Below are 24834 nucleotides of genomic sequence, written 5' to 3' on the forward strand. Positions count from 1 at the left end.
TGTGCTGTAAAACAGAAAGGAATGAAAGAACTGAACATAATCCATGGCCTGGTACACCCACAGAAATGTGTAAGGACAACGCCTTACATGCTACAGTTCAGCAATCTTCGACTATCTACACATTAGTAGTAACTGCAGGTAGTGGTTAAGGTTTAATATATTTTAAAAATACAGCAGCTTTAAAACTCTTATCTAATAAGAGTAACTTTTTATCAGCTGTGAAATATTACATTACAGATCAAGATCTTGGAGATAATACTCACAGCCTTGTTGGCAGGGGAGGTTCACCCAGAGGAAGTCTCTCACCACGGTAAGCGTTATTTACGTTAGAGAGTACAGGCAAAGGAAACATTTTAAGATTTGGAAACTTATTTATCTTTTATCGATAGTGCATATGTTTGTTAAGAGTCTAAAGAATTATGCAGACAATGTACATGTCCAGGAAGTTAGAATAATGGTGCCAAATTTACGCTGATATTAAGTAAAACTCACGTGATTAGTTTTGCAAGATAAATGATCTCTTTACCTAAGGTTACTGAGATAATGGAAATCTCTTTAAAGGGACCTGCTTCTAATTTTCTGTCCACATGTAGTATTAGTTCCACTCTATACCTATTTTTGTTACTATAATGCTTTTTTTTAAAATGTCCACAAATACCCATCTATCAGCAGATTACACTACTGGAGGTAAAACTTAGGCAACATTACTATATCCAAATATTGTATTTTCTTGCTCTAGAGACAGTGCACTTGATCTCCACTATTGAAATTTGACAATAGAATCTTCTGTATAGAATTCTTTCACTATAACATAGTGGGTAATTGTTGCCATTGATTTTTAAATTATAATTTTAAGGAAAAACATTCAAATAGTCTGGGGTTTTTTAAGTGAAATAGGAGTGCTATTTGGTGATAATGGTTATTTTTAAAGAATGATTATTTTGCATATGTGGCCTATTTGAGGTACGGTATTTTAAGGATGCTGTTGTATGCCTTGCTTGGGCATTGGCATCAGGATTGCGCAATAGGTGTGATAGCTCTGGGCCTGCCTGAGCCTCAGGTACCTCTGCTTAAGCCTGATGTATCATCTCTGAGCCCAGAGTGTGTGATAAGTCATCAGGGGTAATCACCTGCAGGTCACTCAAGTGGGTTCAGCCTATCTCAAGAGGACCCAAGAGGTGATCCCTGGGCACATACATAGGCTCCTAAGGGAAGCAGTCTTTCCAGTCTTCTCTACAACACTACTCTGGCCAGGAACATTTCAATTGCCAGTAATTTCAACAGGCTGCCCTTGCTCTTGCTCCTGCTTAGCCATACCTGTTTCCATGCTAGCCTGCCTCGTCTCCAGCCTGCCTTTGCTCCTGCCTCAGCTGGACATCCGGTAACTCTGACAATAGGCCTCCAAAGAATTTCAGTTACTATTTTATAGTATTGTAACACTGTATTTCATTACAGTCTGAGATTGTTGTAGAAGTCCGTAATTAACAAAGCTATATTAGGTTATAATTTAATGTATATGTTATATATTGGTGGATCCAAACCATGGGGACACTAGAGCTGTTCAAGGGAAAGATCACTAGAATTTTTAAACGTAGGCAAAACAGTGTATTTTTCTCTAGCCTCGTTCTTGTAAATGGTTGAATCATTTTGGCTGAAATTTTATTTATAAAAAAAAAAAAATCAGCCTGAGGCAGACACCCTGAAATCAAAGTTTGGCGAAGTTATAAGCGCTTGAAAACTGGGTCTTACAATAGGAAGCGTCAGGCAGCATTAATGATGGACAGTGCCACCAGCCCTATCTACAATATAAAAAAAGACCATACTGTGACCTGTGGGGCCTAGAATAGCCCAGACTGAAATGCCAAAATCAGGGCAGGTTGCAGAAAGGAGAGCAAATTCTCCCAAAACTGGAGGTTAACACTGAAGTTAGATTCACCAACCAGTCACAAACTGTGCTCCTGATCCCCCATACTGGTTATCAAGAAGCTGAAAAAAGAAATCACACAGCCCCCTCTATTTCATGCCAGTTCTCTGGCTCCCAATTAGCATGTAGGTCCAGTAAAACGAGAAGTTATTTAAAAATTCTGCTCACTATACAAAATGTTCTTCTGATCCCAAAAGGGCCAGCCACATTATCAGATCAGTACTAGTTTGGGTCTTACCTAAAATACCACGCTGCCAGCTTGGTATCTAAAACCAAAGGTTTATTAGAAAAAAGAAAAGAGTTGGTAAATGGTCAGAGCAATGAGTTACTAACTTCAGAGTCCATACGTCAGGTTCTTTGCAGCATTGGTGAGTTTGCTGGCTTGTAGAGGCCCTCTGGAACATGCCCAAAGCTTGGATGAGTCTGTCAGTCCTTTGTTCAGTGCTTCAGTTTGTAGAGAAGTTGCTCCAGAGGTAAGAAGCAGGATTGAAGACAAAATGCAGGTGTCTTTTTATGTCTGTTACCATGTGACTTGTATTTTCTTTGTCCCAAACACAAACTTACAGTACATGGGAGTCCCCTGTCCACCTAGCATGTCCCCTACATGTCCTGCTGATTCATAGGTGAAGTCCCTGGCTTCTCTCAATGGGTGCATTGTATAGCTGATTGCCTTTGATAAGCCATCAAGCAGGTTGGATAATGCTGATGCCAATCTGTCTGGGGGTATTACCCAGACACATAGCACAAGTTTGAAATACAAACATATCACATACATTTATAATACAAAGATGATACATACATATAAACATGATCATCATATTTAGCCAATCATAATATTTCCATTGATACGTTACATGGCATATCATGTAAGATTCTTTGTAATACTGGTATCAATATTATAAATGTAAATTATAAATATAATATAAATTCCAGACAGTGTCACACATACCTTGCACCTTTGACTGCCTAATATAACCTCTGCCCACTAATCCGTCTCTGCATCTCTCTTGTAATGTTCAGATCTGAGCAACTTCATACATTTGCCATTAAAAAAAGAAAAGACACAGAAATGTTTGCTTCATTCTTTGAAATATGGAGATCCCCCCCCCCCCCCCAAAAAATCTTATATGTAGGACAGACAATAGTTAGGCCTGAAAGTCTTGGAACATCAGAATTTAAAGTTGTGGGATTTTTATATATTAGACAAGCTATTTTAAGACACTTTTACAGGGTTGTTTTGGGTTGGTTTTTTTACATTTATTAGTTTTATTTTTTTTCTTTCTGAATCCTGTACAGTTGGGCTTATTGTAACTAGACCACCTACTTACAGGAGATGGGGTACAAAAAATAGATCTAAAACTCAAAAATATTCTTTATTTTATATATATATATATATATATATAATATAGTTTACTAAAGTGGAGTGGTTTGAAGATTTTATTGGCATTCATTTGGTATGACCTACATAACTCACTTGTGAATTGTGCAGCCATTCCAGCTGATGCTAATAATAGTTTTATACTGCTCTACAATAATTGTATTGGATATCTAATCTCACACACACATATACACCCATACTTCATGTATAATATAAATATTGGCGTGTATAGTGTGTGTGTATATAAATGATTTCAGTTTTGAATGGGAAGCGCTACTTTTGCCAAGCATGCCTCAAATATTATTTAACTAATATACCCCAAAACATTCAAAATAACATACAGTGTATCGTACCTGTTTTTAAATATGTATGTACATCCCTATATAAATGCAAATCAATATGTTAATGCAATAGTGAGGCCAAGAATTTACACAGTTACATGCTGACTCTGCAATACGTAGGAGATAAATATTGAAGGAGACATGGTACAAAAATGTATGCCTGAAATGAGGCAAGGGCTTCTGTTTCATTGACTGCATATATAACACACTATACAGAGCATTCTAATTCTGTCTAGCAAATAGTTGAACATGGTGGAATTTCTTGGGTTTTTTAATTTTAATTAGGAAATTCTACACAAAAGTCATTTCACAAGAATGTTGAGGTTGAAAGTGAAGCACTCGGATATCGGGAAATGAGAGTAACTTGTCTACCCAACTGTAACTCTCCCCTCTTGTACATATGCATTACAATATAATCCTTTATTATGGGATCAAATACTATTGTATTGTAAGTGACTTGTTCCCTTGTAGTGAATAAAACAAGGGGGCACTGGAAAAGATCACTTCATAGCTAAGGCAGTGGACTGGAATACAGACTATTTAGATTCTGTTCTTGACTTCGCTACAGACTTCCTGTGTAACCCTTGGGCAAGTTGTTTAATCTTTTTGCTTTAGTTCTACAACTGTAAAATACAGAGAATATACTTCCTGACCTCGCAGGGGTGTTGTGAGGATTAAGTAATCCTCATAAGACAATCTGTTATAATGTTGACTGCGTTAGAAAAGCCTATACAGAAAGAATAGAAGTTTCTAATTATAATGCAGATTTGAATGAAGTGTAAATCAGTTCAAAATGATTCTGCAAGAGTTCTCTTCCTTATTCATCACTTCACATGAAGACAAGTAGTTTGTGGTGACATTTAAGTCCATTCTTCACCTATCTTTTCTGCATATCACTTATATGCTGTTGAACCGTCAACCTCTGCCTCTGCTTTGCCAGTGATGCCAATCTTTATCCATTTGTCAAATTTTTCAGTAAGCTCCTTTGCGCTTTCTCTCATATCATCCTTTATGTGTAGGAGGAATAACCCATAAAAATCTGCAAAGTTACTGTATTTTCTTTCTCTAAATCAAAATCACCTGTGCTGTAATACCTACTAAAGCATTTGATAGTTGTTAGGCATCTACTGTGCTGTGACCACTGCTTTATTACATTAATTATAATTAAGGCTACAGTTTAGTCACGGGTATTTGTAGTTAAAGTCATGGACAGGTCACGGGCAATAAACAAAAATTCACAGTCCATGACCTGTCTATGACTTGTGCTATAAATACCCCTGACTAAATCTTTGCTGGGGGGCCAGCAGCACCACCTGCCAGGGGCTGACAAGGCCCAGGTCTTGACACCCAGCCACTGAGGCATGCCCCGGCACCAGGGAAGCACATGACCCCACTAGCTAAGCATGGAGGCATCCAGAACTAAGTAATAAGAACTACTAAAATGACTAAACTAATTCCTATCAAGCTGTAATACTATTTACACTAAGAACTGCAGAAAAATCACTAGGAGAAGGAATGCCTGAGCAAAGTGGTACCAACGGATACCACTGATGGAAAAAAAATTCTGGCAACTGTGCTCAGGGTGTGCACACCCCTACGGTGGCATGGACATGTGCAAGCACTTAAAGTAGTAATATTACTTTATAAAAAAAACCCTAAAAACATTAGAGTTGCACTCAAAAGTCAAAAAATAACAAAGTTAAAGTTTCAGAGGGGTAGCTGTGTTACTCTGTATCCACAAAAATGTGCCACCAGAATCTTCGGAGTCTTTAAGGTGTCAGGTTAAAGTTCCTATCCAACCTTAACTCTGCCACCTTTGTGCATATGCATTCATATACTGTCTTAATACATAATCATATCCTAATCTTTCCACTGGACCCATCTCATTCAGAATGAATTTCACCACTCTGAAGACAGCCAGTACAAGGTCTATGGACCCCTTAATCCCTTTTTGAGGCTTCACCCACAGTCTACAAGGTGGACCGTACTCAATGAACAGAACATCTGCTCAATAGTTCTTCTTATCCCCATTTTTCCCTATGTGGCCCTCTGTCTCATTCAGAGCCAGATCCAAAGCCAACTGAAGTTAACAGGCATCTTTCCGTTGCCTCCAATGGGTTCTGGATCAGGCGCTCAGGTATTACTTATTTGTGGTGTGACAGCAACTCGCAATCAAGGATCACAGTCCCGCTATTATAGACTCTGTACAAATATATAACAACAAATTTGTCACTGAAAAAGAGCGTAGACCAAAAGACAACAGGTAGATATAGACAGACAGGGAGAGAACAAGGAAACAGTGAGTCAATTATGATTATGTTGGTCATGGAGGTCGGGGAAGTCATGGATTACGTGATTTTCTGTGACCTCTGTGATTTCTGCAGTGGTTCTACAGCCTGCTGGACTGGTCGCTACTGGAGCGGCCCATGAGGCCAGGCACACCGGCCACTGCTCAGGCAGCACTGGGCAGCTGATCCTGAGGATTACCTGAGCAGTGACCAGTGTGGCTGGCCGCGGAGACCACCTGAGCAGTGGTCACGGGAGCGGCCATAGCAGCAGCAGCGGGTGGGCAGCCCCTGGGGTTGATCCGAGGCCGGCTGGAGCAGTATATGAATGCATATGCACAAAGGTGGCAGAGTTAAGGTTGGATAGGCAACTTTAACGTGGCACCTTAAAGACTCCGAAGATTCCGGTGGCATCTTTTTGTGGATACAGAGTAACACAGCTACCCCTCTGAAACTTTAACTTTGTTATTTTTTGACTTTTGAGTGCAACTCTAATGTTTTTAGGGTTTTTTATGAAATAATATTACTACTTCAGGTGCTTGTACATGTCCATGCCACCGTAGGGGTGTGCACACCCTGAGCACAGTTGCCAGAATTTTTTTTCCATCAGTGGTATCCGTCGGGACCACTTTGCTCAGGCATTCCTTCTCCTAGTGATTTTTCTGCAGTTCTTAGTGTAAATAGTATTACAGCTTGATAGGAATTAGTTTAGTCATTTTAGTAGTTCTTATTACTTAGTTCTGGATGCCTCCATGCTTAGCTAGTGGGATCATGTTCTTCCCTGGTGTCAGGGCATGCCTCAGTGGCTGGGTGTCAAGCCCTGGGCCTCCGGTGGTAAGTCTGTGCCTTTGAGTGACCTGCACTCAAGCTGTCTTAAGTGCCTTGGGGAATTCTGTAAGAAATACTGCTGCCAAATTTGCAGGGACCTCAAATCCTGAAACAAAAAGGACTAAGTGGCAAGACTAAAGGTCCTCTTCATGGAGGCAACCTTAAGACCTACCTTGGAGCCGCACTTGGACTCGGCACCGAGCACCTCAGCCTTGGTGTGGCGCACTCCTCCCACAGCTCGGGATTTGTGGCACCGATGATCTTCCTCAGTGCCTAAGAAGCAGCATCATTAAGCATCAAGAGAAGAGCCAGTCCCTGGTGCATATCAGCAGGGTCAAGAAAGTACTACAGGCTCCAGCAGACTGGCCATTACTTTTCACAGCCGCCCAGACAGGATCAGCAGAGGAGGAAGAGCAGAGGATTCAGGCGCAGACCCCATTCTCCTTGGCTGGTCCTGTGCCGTCTGGCCTCAGACACTCAGGATCTTTGAAGCGCTCGTTTTGACGAGACACTCATAGGTCGGCATTGCCGTCCCCTCTACATTGGATCATAGAATATCAGGGTTGGAAGGGACCTTGGGAGGTCATCTAGTCCAACCTCCTGTTCAAAGCAGGACCAATCCCCAATTTTTGCTCCAGATCCTTAAATGGCCCTCTCAAGGATCGAACTTGCAACCCTGGGTTTAGCAGGCCAATGCTCAAACCACTGAGCTATCCCTCCCCCCAGTCCAGTTACCCCTTTGTTCTCCAACTGCCTCTTCCACTTCCTGGACTCGGATTACTTCAGATTGCTACGTTCTCAGCACAATAGAACTGGATTGCACCATCCAATTGTTGTCTACCCCACTTTCCCACAGCACCCTCCCCATCCCTCTTCAGGGACCCTTCTCACAATCGAATGTTGGAACAAGAAGTCCAATCCTTCCTTCAGGTAGGAGCCATGGAAGAGGTTCTGTTTCACCTAACAGATTAGAGATCCCATCCCTCCCTGGGACCTGAGCCTTCTCCCGTCAAAGGTTACAGAGCCCCCATTTGAGCTGCTAACAACATGCTTGATGTTACGCCTTTCTAGTGGCCAGAAGATTCTCAGAGATCTGGGCACTCACATCAGAGCTCCCATATATGGTCTTCTTCAAGGACAAAGTCCAGTTACAGCCACATCCATCATTCCCCTCAAAGTTCCTAAGCAATCAAGGAATCCACATCCATCATTCCTCACAGTTCCTAAGCAATCAAGCAATCTTTCTGCCGTTATTCTATCCTAAACCGCATGTGAATAGGGAGGAACAGCGCCTTCACTCTTTGGATGTCAGGCAGGCTTTCTACATACGAAGGATCAGACCATCCACAGATCTGCTCAACTGTTCATAATGATAGCGTAAAGAATGAAGGGTCTTCCCATCTCTCCACAGAGAATCTTATCCTGGATCTCTTCTTGCATCCAGGCATTTTATGAACTCATGGGCATCTTGCTCCTAGCTAATCTGATGGCTCACTCCACAAGGTCTCAAGCCTCCTCCGCCGCTTTCCTAGCATAAGTCCTGATTCAGGACATCTGCAGGGCAGCAACCTGGTCATCAGGCCACCATTTGCAATGCACTATGCCATTACCCAGCAGGCTAGAGACAATGCCAGCTTTGGCCGAGCAGTCTTGCAGTCAGCCTGCCCTTGAACTCTGAACCCCTCTCCTTTACAACTGCTTGTGAGTCACCTACCTTGGAATGGACATGTGCAAGCACCCGAAGAAGAAAAAATGGTTACTAATTTTTCCATAACAGTTGTACTTTGAGATGTGTTGCACATGTCCATTCCAAAACCCAGGCTCTGTCCCCACTTATCAGAGGCAGTTGGTAAGAAGAAGCTGAAAGGGAGCGGGGTCGACGGGGCCATTTATACTGGCACTATGAGCATGTGGCACCAGAGGACTCTGGAGCTAACCTGACAGATGCCACTAGGGAGAAAAAATTCTGGCATCTGTGCTCGAGGCACGCATACACCTACATTGGAATGGACATGTGCAACATTTCTCGAAGAAAAACAATTATGGAAATGTTAGTAACTGTTTTTTCTACTCAGTCACTCTCTATTCAAAAATTTCTCTTTATGGGGGCTTTTTGGCACAACTCACACATCAAAATTACCTGTGACCTATGTACTGTGGGAGAATATAATAATAGTAATGATTTTAATCAGGTTTCATATTTTGTATTTCACCATTGTCTAGATGTTTAGATATTTGATTTATAATTTATTACTATACTGAGCACCTATTTCCTGCTCTAGCAATATGTGCTCTGAAATCAATAATAGCTGTCTGTTAGACATAAACTGCTAGTGCAGCTAAACTAATGTGTCTGTTTTCTGTACACAAATTCCCAAACTGCTGTTTTCTGTTAAAACCTGGGTGATGAGAGCTCAGAGTTCCTAGTGGCTTTGAGAAGCTTAGTGTTGGAAGCTCTGGATTATGTAGGTGCTAGGGGCTAGCACAAGGTAAGAAACTTTATGGGCCCTTTGCTAAATACATTTCCCTCCTTCCTTTAAATGTGTAAATTACTATGTTTTCAACAGATCTCCTGTAAGCAGCTTACAGATTCGCTATGATCAGTCAGTGAACAGCAGTGTGGAAAATTTGCCCCCGGTAGCTGCCAGCATTGAACAGCTTTTGGAGAGGCAGTGGAGTGAAGGCCAGCAATTTTTGCTAGAACAGGGCACCCCTAGTGACAGTAAGTATTCACGTTTTCTGTTGTTACTGGCTTTTTTTGTTTGTTGGGCAGTGTTATAAATAATTATCACCCAGTGAATGCCTAAGTCTTTTTAAACAACCTGTTCACCATTTTATGCTGCATAGTTTATAACTCCTGTTTTGTACTGATTATTTTTAAGGCTTGGTTCCTCAATTGTGCTTTATTTTGTGTGATGCTGATATTCTGAAATGTTTCTTTAGAACTTTATTTCTGGTATTTTTAGTATAAACTACCTATTTTTCACAAGTGTTGTGCAGGTGTTCTACAGTACTTTTATATTTTGTTTATGCTCTCTTATTCAATTCTAGTACTGGGTTATTTATTTTTCAAGAGTTGTGTTTACCAAATGAAATAACTGAAAAGTGAATACAGATAAAGCTTAACTGAGGAAATAATATTGGTTTGGATTTATTCATCATCAATGAGAAATCAATATAAATAAAAATTGATTCAATAGTTGTATACAAGATATAAAAATCATTATTTTGTTACTTTTTGTGTGTATGTATTATTGAACATGCTATTCTGATTGTTGGTAGTGAGTAAAGTGCCATCTAGTTGGTACTTTTATGAATGGTACCCTGACAAAAATGCTAATTGTGAGGAAATTCATGCGGGGATAATCCTTTAAACATGATAGCTGGAGGACAGGTTTAGCTAAGTCTTATTGCATCTCATTTGGGCGCTCTGAGGGTTCCTTTGTATGTTCTTGAAGAGGAGGGATAAAAAGCTAAATCCTTGGGAAATGACCAGATGTGCCTACACCAGTAGACTTGTGTCTGTCGTAGGCCCAGAGGTCATGTTAAACAAATACAATTTGGTATTTAAAAAGTGGCTGGCTATCCCTGTGGCATGACAGCTACTCTGTATCCCTATTTGGGACATCCATGTTCTGGAACAAAATCAGAATTTGAGGAAATGTGCATGGTAGAAGCTGTGCTTGTTCAGATGATGATGCGCTTTATCTGCAAAGAAAGGGTGGTAACTGCAATGCTCACGTAGTGCTCCCTGCTGGGTGATCTGTAGATCGACACTTAAAGCAGCCGGAAGATTTGGCATCCGGCAAGGTGTATGGTGATTGAAAAGCAAAATGAAAACAAACAAAAGAAAACCCCATAAACCTGAATAAAGGGTTTTCATTGATCACATAAATTTGCAATTTATTTGACAAAGAATTCAATAGAACAGTTCCTTTTGCACATACTTTTCCTTTGCATTTTTTAAAAAACAATAATAGTTGACTACATAAAAACAATGCATATATTTCAGAGCTTTGATCTGCTCTTAGAGTTTTTAGTTGTATTTTAAACTTCATAAGCCAAATAGAATAGGCATTCCACAACTGCTCTGTTACCTGCATTAAAGGAATCTTGTTTTTCTTTTTTCTTTTTTTTTTTATGGCTGCATTTACAGAAAAAGCACATTGTACTGAAACTTGCTCAAAATTAACATAGACGCTGATGGTGCAACTGTCTCTGCATGGAAGTAAGGGTCTATCCACATGGATCCACAATTGGGACTTTGTTATATATTAGTTTATGTATTTTAAATAGCATACATCTGACTTCAAAGGAGAAATTTTAGGACTTTTTTTTATTTTAGTACATTCCTATTAATTATTTGGGGTGGATTTTCACTTTAAGCACTATCTTAATTGGCAATATTAATCCGCAGTATGTAACTAGGGATGCTAAGGATATATATAGTATTTAAAATTCTAACACATGACATATTGTGCAATCCTGAGATATTCTTCATAAAGAAAAAACTTTGAATGTGTCCTTAAAAGAGATCAGATTTATTAGTCAATTGTTTTCTAGTTCTGGGAATGCTGAAGTCATTACACCAACTTCAAGTTGAAAATCGACGGTTAGAGGAACAGATTAAGAACCTGACTGCTAAAAAGGAGCGCCTCCAGCTATTAAATGCACAGCTTTCAGTTCCCTTTCCAACAATAACTTCAAACCCTAGCCCATCTCATCAAGTACATGCATTTCCAGCACAAGCTGGTAAGTAGAGAAAAATGTTTCCCACATTTTGCATAGTACTCTTATCAAAGTAACCTGAAGACTCTTTATGTAAAAGGCCTATTTTATCCCTATTTGCCATGAATGGGAGATACATGTGTGTACAAAGAGAACAGAGCCAGTATAATTGGTGGGTTTTTTTAAATGATTTGTCTGGTGTGTATAATTAATCACTGACAATATTTTTGTTGGAGAAAAGAATGGCAAGTTTATATTGGATCTGGGAATTTTTTAGATATAAGCTTTCCCTGAACAAGCTACTTTGTGCATACTTGTCTTTTTTATAAAAAAAAAAAAAAAAAAAAAGTAAAAGATCTGAAAAACTTTCACAAGAGAAAAATTTCCCCTTGTTTTAATGTGTTTAAAGACGCATGAGACTTATACAAATCATTGCTGCTTATGTCCAGGCATTTTATTTTTCACTATTCAGTCTTGAACCCATCCATCACCTTTTTACTAGTCAGTTAAACTAATATTTTACCTTGGGGTTGTGATAAGAAATTAAGTTTATGTTCAAGTTTTGTGTATTCTATGTTTAACATCAACATTCTGCTGAAATAAATTATTCTGAATGTTTTAATATTTTAAACATGTTAAATGCAAAAATTAAACTTCACTTTATTTTTTAAATCATCACTTTAGCACCTAGCACTGATTCCTTGAACAGCAGTAAAAGCCCTCATCTGGGAAACAGTTTTTTACCTGACAATTCTCTCCCTGTATTAAACCAGGTAATTTTGTTTTGTTTTTTATTTTTTTTTCTAACCTTGTTATAAATTTAACTTCATCTCAAAATCCTTGTGCTGTTCTGTTCTGTTTGAAATTCTATACAGCTGAGGGTTTTTGTTGGTTTGTTTTTTACATTAGGAGATAACCTCCAGTGGACAGAGTACCAGCAGTTCATCAGTTCTTTCCACTCCACCACCTGCTGGGCAGAGTCCCGCTCAGCCAGGCTCAGGAGTTCAACAGGTCAATGGTGTGACAGTGGGGGCACTAGCTAGTGGTATGCAGACTGTAACATCCACCATTCCTGCAGTGCCTGGTGTGGGTGGAATAATTGGAGCATTGCCAGGTAACCAGCTGGCAATCAATGGAATTGTAGGGACTTTAAATGGGGTGATTCAGACCCCTGCCACAATATCCCAGAATCCTTCTCTCACTCATGCAGCTGTGCCACCTAATGTATCACATCCTCTGCCAACAACACTAAATAACAGGTAAGAATCTTACCAAAATGTATTTGCTTTTTCTTATTGTTGCCATACACTGTGTGCATTACTAGCTTAATTTGGTTAAACAGTTTTAAGCATAGAGTTTATTTTATTTAGCATTTCTTCTAGCCTATGAATGCCTGACTAGATTCTTGTGTTCTGTGTAAGACCAGTGTTAAGAGAACAGGAATTTAATTGCACTATGGATAATGAAGTTTAAAAATCAGCAATTCCTGCCATACAATTATTGGGGCTTCACAGACCATGGTAGTTAGGGTTCATCTATTTCTGCCTCTTCCATTTTCTCCTAAATATGCTTTGGTTGATCCCATTAATGTGTCACAATGAGCCCAAACAGGTTCACTCAAAAGAAAAGTACTGTATATACTCGTTCATAAGCCGAATTTTTTTAGTGAAAAAGGGAAGCACCAGAGAAGGGGGTTGGCTTATGAACAGGTATAGAGCAGGAGAGGTGGGACACAGCCCCTCCCCCCGACAGACGGAGCAAGGAGAGGCAGCAGAGCCAGAATGGAAGAGGCAGGGCCAGAGTGTCGCCGCTTCTGGCCATGCTGCTCTCCCCCCAGCCTCTGAAGCAGCTGAAGCTCCGGGGCTGGCAGGCTACAGCTGTGCTGCCTGGCCCCACGGCCCAGAGCAGGCTGTGACCACGCTGCCCAGCCTGCCGGAGCAGCTATGGCCAGTCCAGAGACATCCTCCCTGGCCCTCCCCAGATAAGGTGGGAAGGGATGGGATGGGGAGAGTGTGGGGGTCCCGGGCTAGGGGTGGGGTCATGTGGGGGTGGTCACAGGGGTTACTCCCCTGACCTTCAGCTTCTCCCCCCCCCAAAAAAATTTCCCCACCAGTTGCTGTCCCGGCCCGTCAGGGTAAGCAGCTGGTACGCTGGGACACTTCCTTTACTTAGGTTTACCTCCATGCCTGCGGATGCTCAAGGTAAACAAACCATCTCGGCCCGCCAGCGGCTTATCCTGATGGCCCAGGAGCCAAAGTTTTCCGACCCCTGAATTATAGGGTCGGCTTATGAATGGGTCATAAAAATTTTCCATTTTTACTTATCCATCCTGGCGGGGTCGTCTTATAAACAAACCGGCTTATGATCGAGTATATACAGTAGTCTTAGCTAGAGTAAACTGTTTTTCCAGTGGCAGTGAAGTAGCATTGAAAATGACTTTAAGTTATGGTGTTGCATTTATCCCACATGCAATATGCTATTATACATACAAAAAACTACATAAAAAGAGTATTTATGTTGCAAAGTCGAGCACTCCAAAGTTAGAAGATGGTAGATTAAAAAGTTCCAGTCCTACCTTAATTCTTCCCCCTTGTACAAGTTGGGCAGCATTATGGTTACACAGGTAATCATATATCTGGCATTTCCTAACTTTTGAGTGCTTGACTTCGCAACCTAAATAATGTTCTTTTAATGTAGTCTTTTTGTATGTCATTTCCTAGGTTTTTTTAAAAGAAAAAAGATAAAAGATTCAGTTATGAGCATCTGTAACAACCCCTCTCTCCCACCAAAATGTATCATAAGCAGGCTTTGAATCCTAAACCTTCAGGATTGCAGCACAGACTGCTATCACTGGAACTATGGGGCTAACTATGTTAGTTGGCAACAGGAGATGGCTGTTATCCCAGAGGGAAGATAACCTGTTTGGATTGGGAGGTAGGTGAGGGGAGAGGCCAGCCTGGTCCTGTTCTCTTTCTTCGTGCCCACCCACCCCACTTGGGAGTTGGGAAAGCTCCATCCCCTGTGGGCTTCCCCCGGAGTGTGGGAACAGAGGAAATGGGCTGCAGGGTCTTGGCTGGGGCTGTTCCAAGGGGTCAGGGAGCATCCCAGCTTCATGTGGTTGTTCCAGAAGGGAGCATTGGCCACTGGGGCCATTTCTGGGGGAGGGGAGACCAACTCCATATCTCTTCTCTCCCATCTCCCATGCCTCCACAGCTATCCTGGTAGTTGCCAAATGTTCCCAGTACAGTGTTGTTACTGGCAGCAGCTGCTGCGACAGCCTAGCACTTTAGAATGTTTGTGTGTTATGTTGGCATGTACCAAAAATGTTCTCAGAAATGAAATGAGAGAAGGGAAATGGCTATTTTAATAAGTTCATATCTTGGAAAGAGCTGAATGGAATTTCATAGTACAAAGAAAAGGCACTTCTGTTGCTCAAGGGCATCCTTGCTGTTGACTATCAAAGCTCTCACTTTATAATGGAAAGTGTTAAGCAATCTAAATTTAGGGATTTTTACCATATCATAATTTTCCTCTTACATGTATAAAAGTGGGTTCCAAATACTGCCATCTTTTCCTTCACAATGTTGCCAAAATCTGACCATTTATTTCTGTCTGTCCAGATCCTGCAAAAACTCTTGTGCATGCCTTCCTCATATCATACTTTAATTATGGTAACCTGCCACTCTACAGCCTCTTTGATACACACATCACCCACTTTAGTCCATTCAATTGATGCTGTCAGAATCCTATTTCTTGCCTGTCAATCTACCTACATACCCTCCCGTCTTAGAAACACTTGGAAGAGTCTCCCTTCTTCACTATTTTAAGTTTCAACTTCATGTCTGCCCCTTCCAGGCGGTCTATAACCCCAGTTACCTTACCTTTTCTCCTTTCTTATTACCCTTTTCTGTTCTGCTCCCCCAGCAATGCCAACTTCAATGCCCCATTCATGCCCTTGTCCCACATATATCTGTTTTCTTTCATGTACTTGTTGCTTATCTGTAATGTTCCGCTCCTTCTCTTTCGAGTTCCTCCCTAGGATCCACTTCTGCCATGTAACTAACCAAGGAGGACATCCATGTAGTCATACATTACAAAAAACCAAATCCACTCTCCTTATTACATCAGAGCAAGCACTAACCCTCACTGATTAACTGTATAATCTAATTAATGACACTGGTGTATTCTCACCCTATTCCTGCTGTCTTGTTTCTCCCATGTTTGCTTGCCTTAACTTATTTTGTAAGGGATGGTATTGTCTCTTACGTTTTCGAAGGATTCTGGCACACCTTTGGGTGCAGATAGAAAGATATATTATATTTCACATATATGAAAGTACTTTCCACATGGTTGAGCCTTCAGAAACACTGTTTTTGAAAATATGCTGAGCACTGTTTGGTCCTGTCCACTTTTGCAGTTAAACCATGTTCAACAGTGGTTCAGCTACACCTACGCTCATTGCCCTGTGTCTTTTCTATACTAAACACCTTTGGAAAAGTCTCTCGCTTTTGTACTTCCACTGATACAGCTGACCCAGTGGGAGTGCTTAATTAGGGCTTGTCTTCACTACTGGGGAGATTGACACTTCTGCAATCAATGCACCGGGTGTTGATTTAGCGGGTCTAGTGAAGATCTGCAAAATAGATGTCAGAGCGCTCTCCGGTCAACTCCATTACTCTAGCTCCCCGAAAAGATTAAGGTAGTCGACTGGAGAGCATCTCCCGATATTTAGGGTGAATTGCTACTGCTGGTTAATTACAAAAGTCATGGATCTGAGAAGACAACTTCATGTGGGAGATAGGTAGTATAATTGAAGACCTCTGCATGCATGTTGCTTCCACAGATCCACACACACTTCTCATTACTGTGCTGCTTGGGAAAGCTGTGAGCTGCAGCAGAAGTATATGTTGAAGTATTTCACTGGGGGAAAAGCATTCAAAATCAGAGGCCGGGGGAGAAATAGATTAATAGAAGGAGCCCCACCTCAACCCATACAACACACAGGAGGGTTAAATGATTGTTGGAACAATCCTCTTTTTCTCCAGGCAGAGGAGCTTGTGGGACAGGGAGTTTCAAACTAATCAGATATGTTAGTCAGAGGCCTACAAAAAAGTAAATCCCCATTCCAACCAGGGAAAGCACACCCAGTTAGGAATCCCAGGAAACTTCCCTTTCCTGGCAGCTTTGGGAGGCAAGCTTGTCTTCTTCACTTGGGTGTTCCTCTGGAAATTTAGTTCTCCAGCTATTGGGGAGGGAGGGGGGTTGCTTGTTTTCTCCCAACCCTTATGTATCACAGGTGACTAGATCAGAGTAGGGTAGGTAGGGCAAGGGGATAAAGAGACAGAAAAAATAATTAGGGAGAAGTGAGACCCTAAATATGTGGGAAGATGTAGAGCACATGATATATGGGGAAAGAGAGAATGGGATGGAGAAAGAATGAAAAGAGCAACAGGCAATAAAAACAATGCAGAAAAGGACACATTGTAATTATAGGAAAATGTGTAAAAAGTGGAGTGAATACTAAAAGCTCGATACAAATACGTTGTTACATTTAAAATAATTTAATAAATAGTTGATTAACATGAAATACAATATAGAATAAAAAGTACATGAAGAATTTTGTTCCTTTGAATTCTAAGAGAGTTCGTTTGGGAGGAGTGGTGATAGCACAGGTGTTTTTCAACCCTGGCTAGTTGGTGTCAGGCAAAGTTTTAAGGCCTTGCTAATTCATCGTTGTCTATTTGTATTACCATAGCACCTAGGAGCCTTAGTTATGGTGTCCTGTTGTGCTAGGCATTGTACAAACACAGAACAAAAAGACTGTCCCTGTCCCAAAGAGCTTACGATCATAGGGGAAAACAAGAGACATTTGATGTCTATAGACAGATTTCATAGAAGAACACAAGGAAACAATGAGACCGTATTTGTCAGCTTTTTAGGCAATGGTCACAGCAGCTAGCCATCATGAAGTTTTTTGTCGGCACCACAGCAAACAAGAGTTTTAAGCAAGGATTTGAGGGACGATAATGAGGTAGTTTTGCAGATCTTTATGGGGCGTGCTTCCTCATGAGGGACAGCATGGGAGAAAAAACAGAGATTCTTGTTTGAAAATTTAGCAAGTGGGCGATGGAGGCTGACATCAAGGGCTATTCGGAGGTAGGAGTCAACATGTCAATAGCAAATGAAAGATGATAGGTAGCGTGGGGATAGGTTTGTGAAAGGCCTTCAGAGTGAAGCCTAGCAGCTTACATTTGATGTGAGAGAGAAAGAGAAGCCAGTAACAGATTTAAAGAGAGGGGTAACATGCTCAAAATGAGAGGCTAGGAAAATAATCTTTGGCGCACAGTTCTGAATGGATATGTGGCCAATATTACATTTATCAAAGCCGCAGAAAAGTATGTTGTAGTAATTGAGATGCGAGATCATGAGAGTCTGGACAAGTGTTTTAGCTGTGTGGATGGATAGGAAAAGCCATGTCTTAGAGACATTATATAGAAAGAATCTGCAAGATTTAGACATACTCTGGATTTGAGGGTCTAGAGAGATGTCCAAGCTAAAAATAAAACCCAGGTTATTGGCCTGGTGACAGGTAGGGTGGTGTTGTTGTCCATAGTTCTTAAGAAGGTATTGGGGGGAGTTAAGGAGGAAGGATTGAGAGTTCTGTTTTAGCCATGTTGAGCTTGAGCTGATGGCTAGACATTCACAAGGAGATGTTAGAGAGACAGGCTGAGATTTCAGTTTGGACAGGTCTGTAGTAGACAGACAGACCTGTAAATCATCAGCATAAAGATGGTTATTAAATTTGTGTTTGTGGGTGAGATTGGAGTATCCAGGCATATGTTAACAGAATGTGGGTGAGCTATGTGCATATTATAACTGTGTGTATGTTTACTTTGCTGTCCAACTTATGCAAGAAATAACTACTCATTTGCTATTGGTATTCAGTGGAATATCTAGCAACATTTAATCAAAATGCTATGTAGCAAGTGAGTGTTACTTATCAAAAAGTCTATACATGGTTTCGGTTTGAAATTTTGCTGAAAGGCTGAAGTAAAAATGATGCCCCAGACATCCATTAGTCAAATAAACTGCAGTGTCACATTGCAGAAACTAAGAGCTTGGTCATTGCTTTGCAGTGCCTCGGGACTAGGATTACTTCCTGACCAACAGAGACAACTTCTGCTCCATCAACAGCACCAGCAATTTCAGCAGTTACTGAGTACTCAACAACTCACATCAGTATGTCCTATATTTATAATAGAATTAGCTATGTTCTGTGTAAAGCTGAGTCAGGACCACTGCTTTCTGAAGTATAGACAAACTCCTCAGGTTAATACAAATATTAGACCTGTGTGGATTAACTCCTTGATCATATGTCTGTTTAAAAAAATTAATTTTCAAAAATAGTTTATTGTTCACTTGTCTGCACCTTTTTATAGCATGGAGAATATATTCACTGTAAATATTGGTTTGCGTTGAAGGATATATATGCCACTCAGCACCTGCTTGGAAAAATTTTAGTTTGTATTGAAAGTACCATGATTTTAATACTGTGCCAAACATATTTGAGACCCTTTTTTGTAAGAAAAGGATATAAAATCTGGGGTCCTGTGATAGAGGCTTTCCCCAGGCCAGCTGGCTCAGCTGAACTTCCTGCTGAGCTGCTGACATTAAGAAAGCTTGAAGAGGCTCTCTCTTCCATCCTCCACGTTCCTGTGGAGCTTCATCATTGCAACCCATGTTAACTGGAGTGTGGTAAATTGTGGTTACATTGCAAAAAACACTAGGTAAGAAAGGACCTAGAAAGGAGTGACAATTCGTTGAATGATTGTTGATTAGAGTGTTCTTTCCTTGTATTACCTAAGGAACAACATCAGGCCCTTCTGTATCAGCTAGTGCAGCAACAGCACCATCAACACCAACACCACCAGCCTGAAGTGCAGCAGTTGCAGATCCCAGGAGTAGCACAGATACCCATAAATAACCTGCTTTCAGGCACTCAAGCATCATCCCTTCATACAACTACTAACAACCCATTTCTTACAATTCATGGGGATAATGCAACTCAAAAAGTGACAGTAAGTCTATTTTCACCTATAATGGCATTTTCAGTGATATAATTAAAGGAACATTGTGCCAAATTCAGAGGCAAGTCTTAAGGGAAACCAGATGTTTAAGGTGGTGTAACCTATACCTTCTGTCCATACAAGACTTAAATGTATTTAGGCTTCCTTAGACTCTAACCCACTTGCTACAGTAATTGCTATGCTGGATAAGACCCAGTGGTCCACCTAGCCCAGTATCCTCTCTCTAAGAGTGGTCAGTACTAGATGCTTATGAGATACATGCAGGGAACTCTCTAGTGAACATCTTTCATCTGTTTAATTGACATATTCAAAGCTTTATCTTCTTACTTTTTTCATTATGAAACAGACACAGTCAATCACAATTGTCAGTGTTTCACTTGGTATTTCCATGTAATGTCTTAAATGAGTAAAAAGTAAGTACTTATGTCAGCTGACATATTGCCTAGCCAGAGCTTTGTGTCTAGCCACTGTCACTTTCTTGTCTCCTGCATTAGCATGATGATATGAGCCTCCTTGTGTGCTGCTCTAGGAGCTCCCATGTACATGCGCTCCTAGACACTGAGTGGAACAAGTATACCTGCTGCCATTTTATAGATTTTGTTTACTGTTATGGAACTTTCATTTAGGAAATTAAATAATTTTAATATACTTAAGATCTATTCATTTCCCCATAGCCTTTTAAATAATTGTTTTAATTGAGGCCTGACTTACCTTTTAGATTAATTTATTGTCCTAATCACAAATAAATACAGTATGGATGTGACACATCCAGAAATCTGGGATTTTCCCAGATATAGAATAGCAGTTGTTAGTACCTGCAGATACAATATAAATCCTGATGGTCACTATGAAAGAGGGGGCAGAAGACATGAAAAGAATGGGCACAGAGAGAGAGAGAGAGAGTGTGTGTGTGTGTGTTAGAGAGAGAACTTCTGGCACCAGGGAAGAGTTGGTAGGGGGTAGAAAGTGTATGTTGTGTGGCTCCAGAAACAGTGAGTGGGAAGGGGTATTTCTGTGGTGAGAGGTTTTTGGGTCCTTAGATGGAATTGTTTTGACATCGTGAAAATCCCCTTCCCCCTCTCTCCATGAAGCCTGGCAGATCAAAAGCAGCAGGAAATACAAAGCAGGGTTAGATGGCCCCAAGGAGAGATCAGTAGTTTGGATCTGTTTCCTGATGGTAATTTTGGAGGTCTAAAATACCTTTGCTGTAATTACTTTCTTCTTTCCAAAGTTTTGTTTCCATGTTGTATGAATACTTTTATTTAAAATCCAAACATTTTGCTAAAATCATGACAAAACTTCTACATTTGATTCTTTAGCATAACTATCTAATCTTATTCACTTTTGTGTCCAGACTGTATTCCAGTCATGCCTTTTCATTTATATGTAGAAGTTGTAGAATTTAGCAAATCTAAAATACTGTCTGGTTGTACAAGTGTGTGTTTTTTGTTTTTTTTTACCACAGAGGCTTAATGATAAAACTGGATCGGTTGCACCTGAAAAAAGTTGACATTTGAATAATATTTGAGAACTGCATATCCTGCTATTATAGCACTTCATCTAGCTGCGAACTGCGGATCTTCCTTTCTGCAGATATGAAGAAATGCAACAAGGACCTAACTGCACAGCAAATGATTAATCTTCATAAGGACATTCTTCTAAGGCTCTGATCTACTTTCTTGTTGCACTGAAATGGAACTACTTCTTCAGATTTAACAGACACTGCAAGAAATCAAATTCTGCAAACCATAATTATTTTGTCAGTATGACAATACTAAGTACAATTACACATTCAACCCTGGAAAATATTCTACTTGATGCTCAAGTAGTAGTTCTTATTATACAGCTGGAGGGCTAGTAAACTGAAAATACTTATTCCAGTCACACATTACTTGATTTCAGAACAGGAGTCTTAGCAAACAAACCAACCTTATCTCTGCTGCAATTGCAAATGCTTTCAGACCCAGTTTGTAATTGGCAGTGTGGATTTCCTGTTAGGTGTTTTTGGCTTTTTAAAACATTTTGAAATCTGACTCATGATATAAGGAATCCAATTCTGAACTTGTCACTCCATCAAATTTCTACTGACTATAGAGTGAATTTTGCCAGAATAAGAATTTCAGGGTAGAGTCCAAAGGTTATTAACATTAATTTGGGTTTTGTGAGTTCTAAGGTTGCTGGACAAACCAGATCAGTTTAAATGGAAATTTTTTTTTTTTACCAGATGAGAAGGCCACTTTGGAAAGTACTGGTAGTATTTGGCCTAAACTAAGTGCCTGTTGCTACCTCCATTGTGTTGAAATGGCTGCAGACAGCTGAGCATGCACTAGACAAGTCCTTGTAAGCAGCAGAAATATTCAACATTGCACCAGCAGCCTTCCCCATTGTTCTGCCTTTATTAGAAGTGTGTAAGCCACTGTAGATAGCTCAGGCAAATTGTTACCTGGGTCACTTTTCACTAATAAATTACCAAAAAAGCAAGTAGATATTTAAACATTTCCCAATGAAATATACCAGTGATTGAAACGGTTGAGCTTATTGTTCGAACATTTTCACTTAGGATAGATGATTTCTTGGCATGACCCTATGGAGTGTAGATAAAAATTGGGATAATGACCACTAATCTGTATTTAGAAGTGTAAATTATTAGTGGAAAATGACCCAGCTGTAATTAGACCTCCACTGTGTACTTAATTGGAAGAACATGTTAATTCTGCAATATGTCTCTTGGTTAGACATTGCACAGTTCTTACCTCATTTCTGTAAATAAGGTTTTTGTGAATCTGTTTTGTATTGTGAGAAATTCATAAGAAAACATTGATATTTTGATTTGTAATATTTCTAATTGGTAGATTTAATCAAATAATTTATTTTTATATGTTCAGGGGGATTTTAAAAAATTGTCACATCACTTTTGTGGATACTTTACAAAAGTAAATCAGTGTGGTTTATTTTACTTATTTAACCCACTGGTTAATATTCTGTAACAATTTGTACAAATGATAAAATTAAAATGTGCTGTTATTTTGCTTAGATGTAAAATTCCAAGAGTATGAAAAGATATGTACAGAGCTTTTGTTAATAAATTTTAATAATGTTCATAGTGGTACACTTCACAGCTGTATGAGAGATTCTTATAGAAGTTGGAGGATATTCTGTCCTTCTAGTTCTATTAATATTCCATGACTGGCTGGATTTTAGTACTTGTTGCTACTGTAATAATCAGATATCAAATTATACTAAAGTTATTATTTACAACAACCAGTTTCTTAATGTTTCCTTTCCTCTCTTTAATTTTGCTTGCAAAATACACTTTGACACTAATATACAATCTTGCTACTGTAAAAAAGGAAATGCATTTTTGCTTATGCAATCCATTGTAGGAGGTCACCAGGCTGGTGCCTGTGCCATAATCACAGCATAAATTACCTATGGTCAAATTTTAAAGGCACTGGTCTCAGCAGAGAGACACTCCTGAACTCCAGCTGAGCATAACTCCTAGTGAGATCTATACAGTAAATCAAGCACAAAGACATTTTGTTTTGCCATTGACTTCACCAGGGCCAGGATTTCATCCTATATACATTCTGTAACTTATCGTATGTCAGGCTACAAGAAAAGCATTTCATATTTGGTCTCTCAAATTTATATTTTAAGTAGGAAGGGGCAAGCTTTCAACCTTACATTTGTGGATTTCTTATTTAAAATTTCTTTTACATAGAATTTCTTTATTTTTGTTTGTTAAAGTCAAAGAAAAACAAAACAAAGCTGTCTCATTTAAGATTTGAATTGCCAATCTTATCTGGAGCTATTTGTAAATAGACCCATCCTGAGAAGACTTGCATCCTAAGTTGTCTCAAGTTTTGGGGCTATGTCACAATTGACACCTTAAGATGTTTTCTAGACAAGTAACATACATGTGGTTGGTTGGTAGTGCTCCCTCAACACATGGAAAGAGCCTTTGCTCCACCTCTCATAGTGGGTCTCATTCTCGAGGGCCTTAGCTGAAGTCTGCAACTTCCTGGATGTGATGGCTCTACCTACATTATACGGTCTTCCACAACAATAAAAGTGGTGCTTAAACTTCACCTCCAAATTCACATTAAAATTCGGTACTTTCAATCTACCATGGCCTATGTTTCCTCCAAAGCCCAATCCTCGGGTGGTGAGGTTACATGTCTTGACAGTTGAAAGCTTATTAGTTGCTACATGTAGATTGACTACACATGGCATTATCCAGGAACAGTGATTGCACTTTAAATTCACAGCCTAACTTAATCCAGAACAACTTTCACATATAAACAAGCCCATAGACGCATGCTATTTAAAAAGCTGAAGGTCACAAACAGTTTGTTCGGAGAAAAATCTAGGGATCAGGTCATCTCAGCTCAAAGAAACAAAGACTGTGCAGCCAGTAATGTAATAAACCAGTACACGTTCCTATATGTGAATTTTTAGAGTTCATTTAACAAGGTGGGTAGTTTCAATAGAGTATCTCAAATATGAAATTTGTGACTGTTACACAGAGTTGTTTATACCTTTACAAATGACTGTTTTCTCAATGCTTCATAGAGATGTTGGATTGGCAGAGCAGGGCTCCTCAGTCTACATCCTTATGGAATTTACTGCTAGTCAGTCTCCTACAGTGGGGTCATCATCATATAGCAATTTGAAAAGCAACATTAAAGGTTGACATCCAGATTTAGCATCCACTCTGTAGCTTCCCATTCCATGGAATGAATCAAGGTTGTTCCCTTGGAGAAGGATGTTAGAGGGCAGCAGTTCACTAGATATGCCAGGGTTCAGATGTATTCTCCCCATTCACATAGCAGGCTGTCCATTTGGGTAGTAAGTAATTGCAAATCCTACAGTAGGATGCTGTGAAGGCATTGTGATGGAGAAAAAGTAGTTAACTGGAAAGAATATATTTGGAGTACAAGAGTTACTGCTAAAGAGTCAACACTGTTGTCTGTGTGGTGGACCTCAGCTACAAAAATGGCTTCTAGAGAATTGAATGCATTCAGTTGTACGAAGTAGAGTTTGAGTAAAGCTCACATGCGCCCCTTTCTGACACCTACTTGGAATGTTGCACATGACCTTATAATGGGGTTCTGGGGAGGCAATACAGCCTGAGAACAAATTAATAACCTTGATCAACATGCTGCATAAAAGCTGAAAGCACGTTTCGTAGTGTTGCTGCATTAATCATGGCTAGGTAGGCTCACTTTCAAAGAGCAAGCTGGGTAAAGGCACACTGTCACAG

The 24834-nt window shown here is 40.0% G+C and overlaps 1 protein-coding gene across 2 annotated transcripts in view; it reads left to right on the forward strand.

Moving 5' to 3' along the window:
* Window positions 1-22732, forward strand: part of MLLT10 (MLLT10 histone lysine methyltransferase DOT1L cofactor) — a 212478-nt gene extending 189746 nt beyond the window's left edge. For both annotated transcript variants that reach the window (XM_074946060.1, XM_074946059.1), the window contains exons 14-21: window positions 238-310; window positions 9324-9478; window positions 11320-11508; window positions 12169-12257; window positions 12394-12743; window positions 18621-18723; window positions 19350-19562; window positions 21037-22732. In XM_074946060.1, coding sequence (XP_074802161.1) covers window positions 238-310; window positions 9324-9478; window positions 11320-11508; window positions 12169-12257; window positions 12394-12743; window positions 18621-18723; window positions 19350-19562; window positions 21037-21081 — 1217 coding nt within the window. In that variant the 3' untranslated portion in view covers window positions 21082-22732. The remainder of the gene's footprint in view (window positions 1-237; window positions 311-9323; window positions 9479-11319; window positions 11509-12168; window positions 12258-12393; window positions 12744-18620; window positions 18724-19349; window positions 19563-21036) is intronic.
* Window positions 22733-24834: the final 2102 nt, after the last annotated feature.

The sequence above is a fragment of the Natator depressus genome, chromosome 2 (genome assembly GCF_965152275.1).
Source record: "Natator depressus isolate rNatDep1 chromosome 2, rNatDep2.hap1, whole genome shotgun sequence".
NCBI classification, from domain to species: domain Eukaryota; kingdom Metazoa; phylum Chordata; order Testudines; family Cheloniidae; genus Natator; species Natator depressus.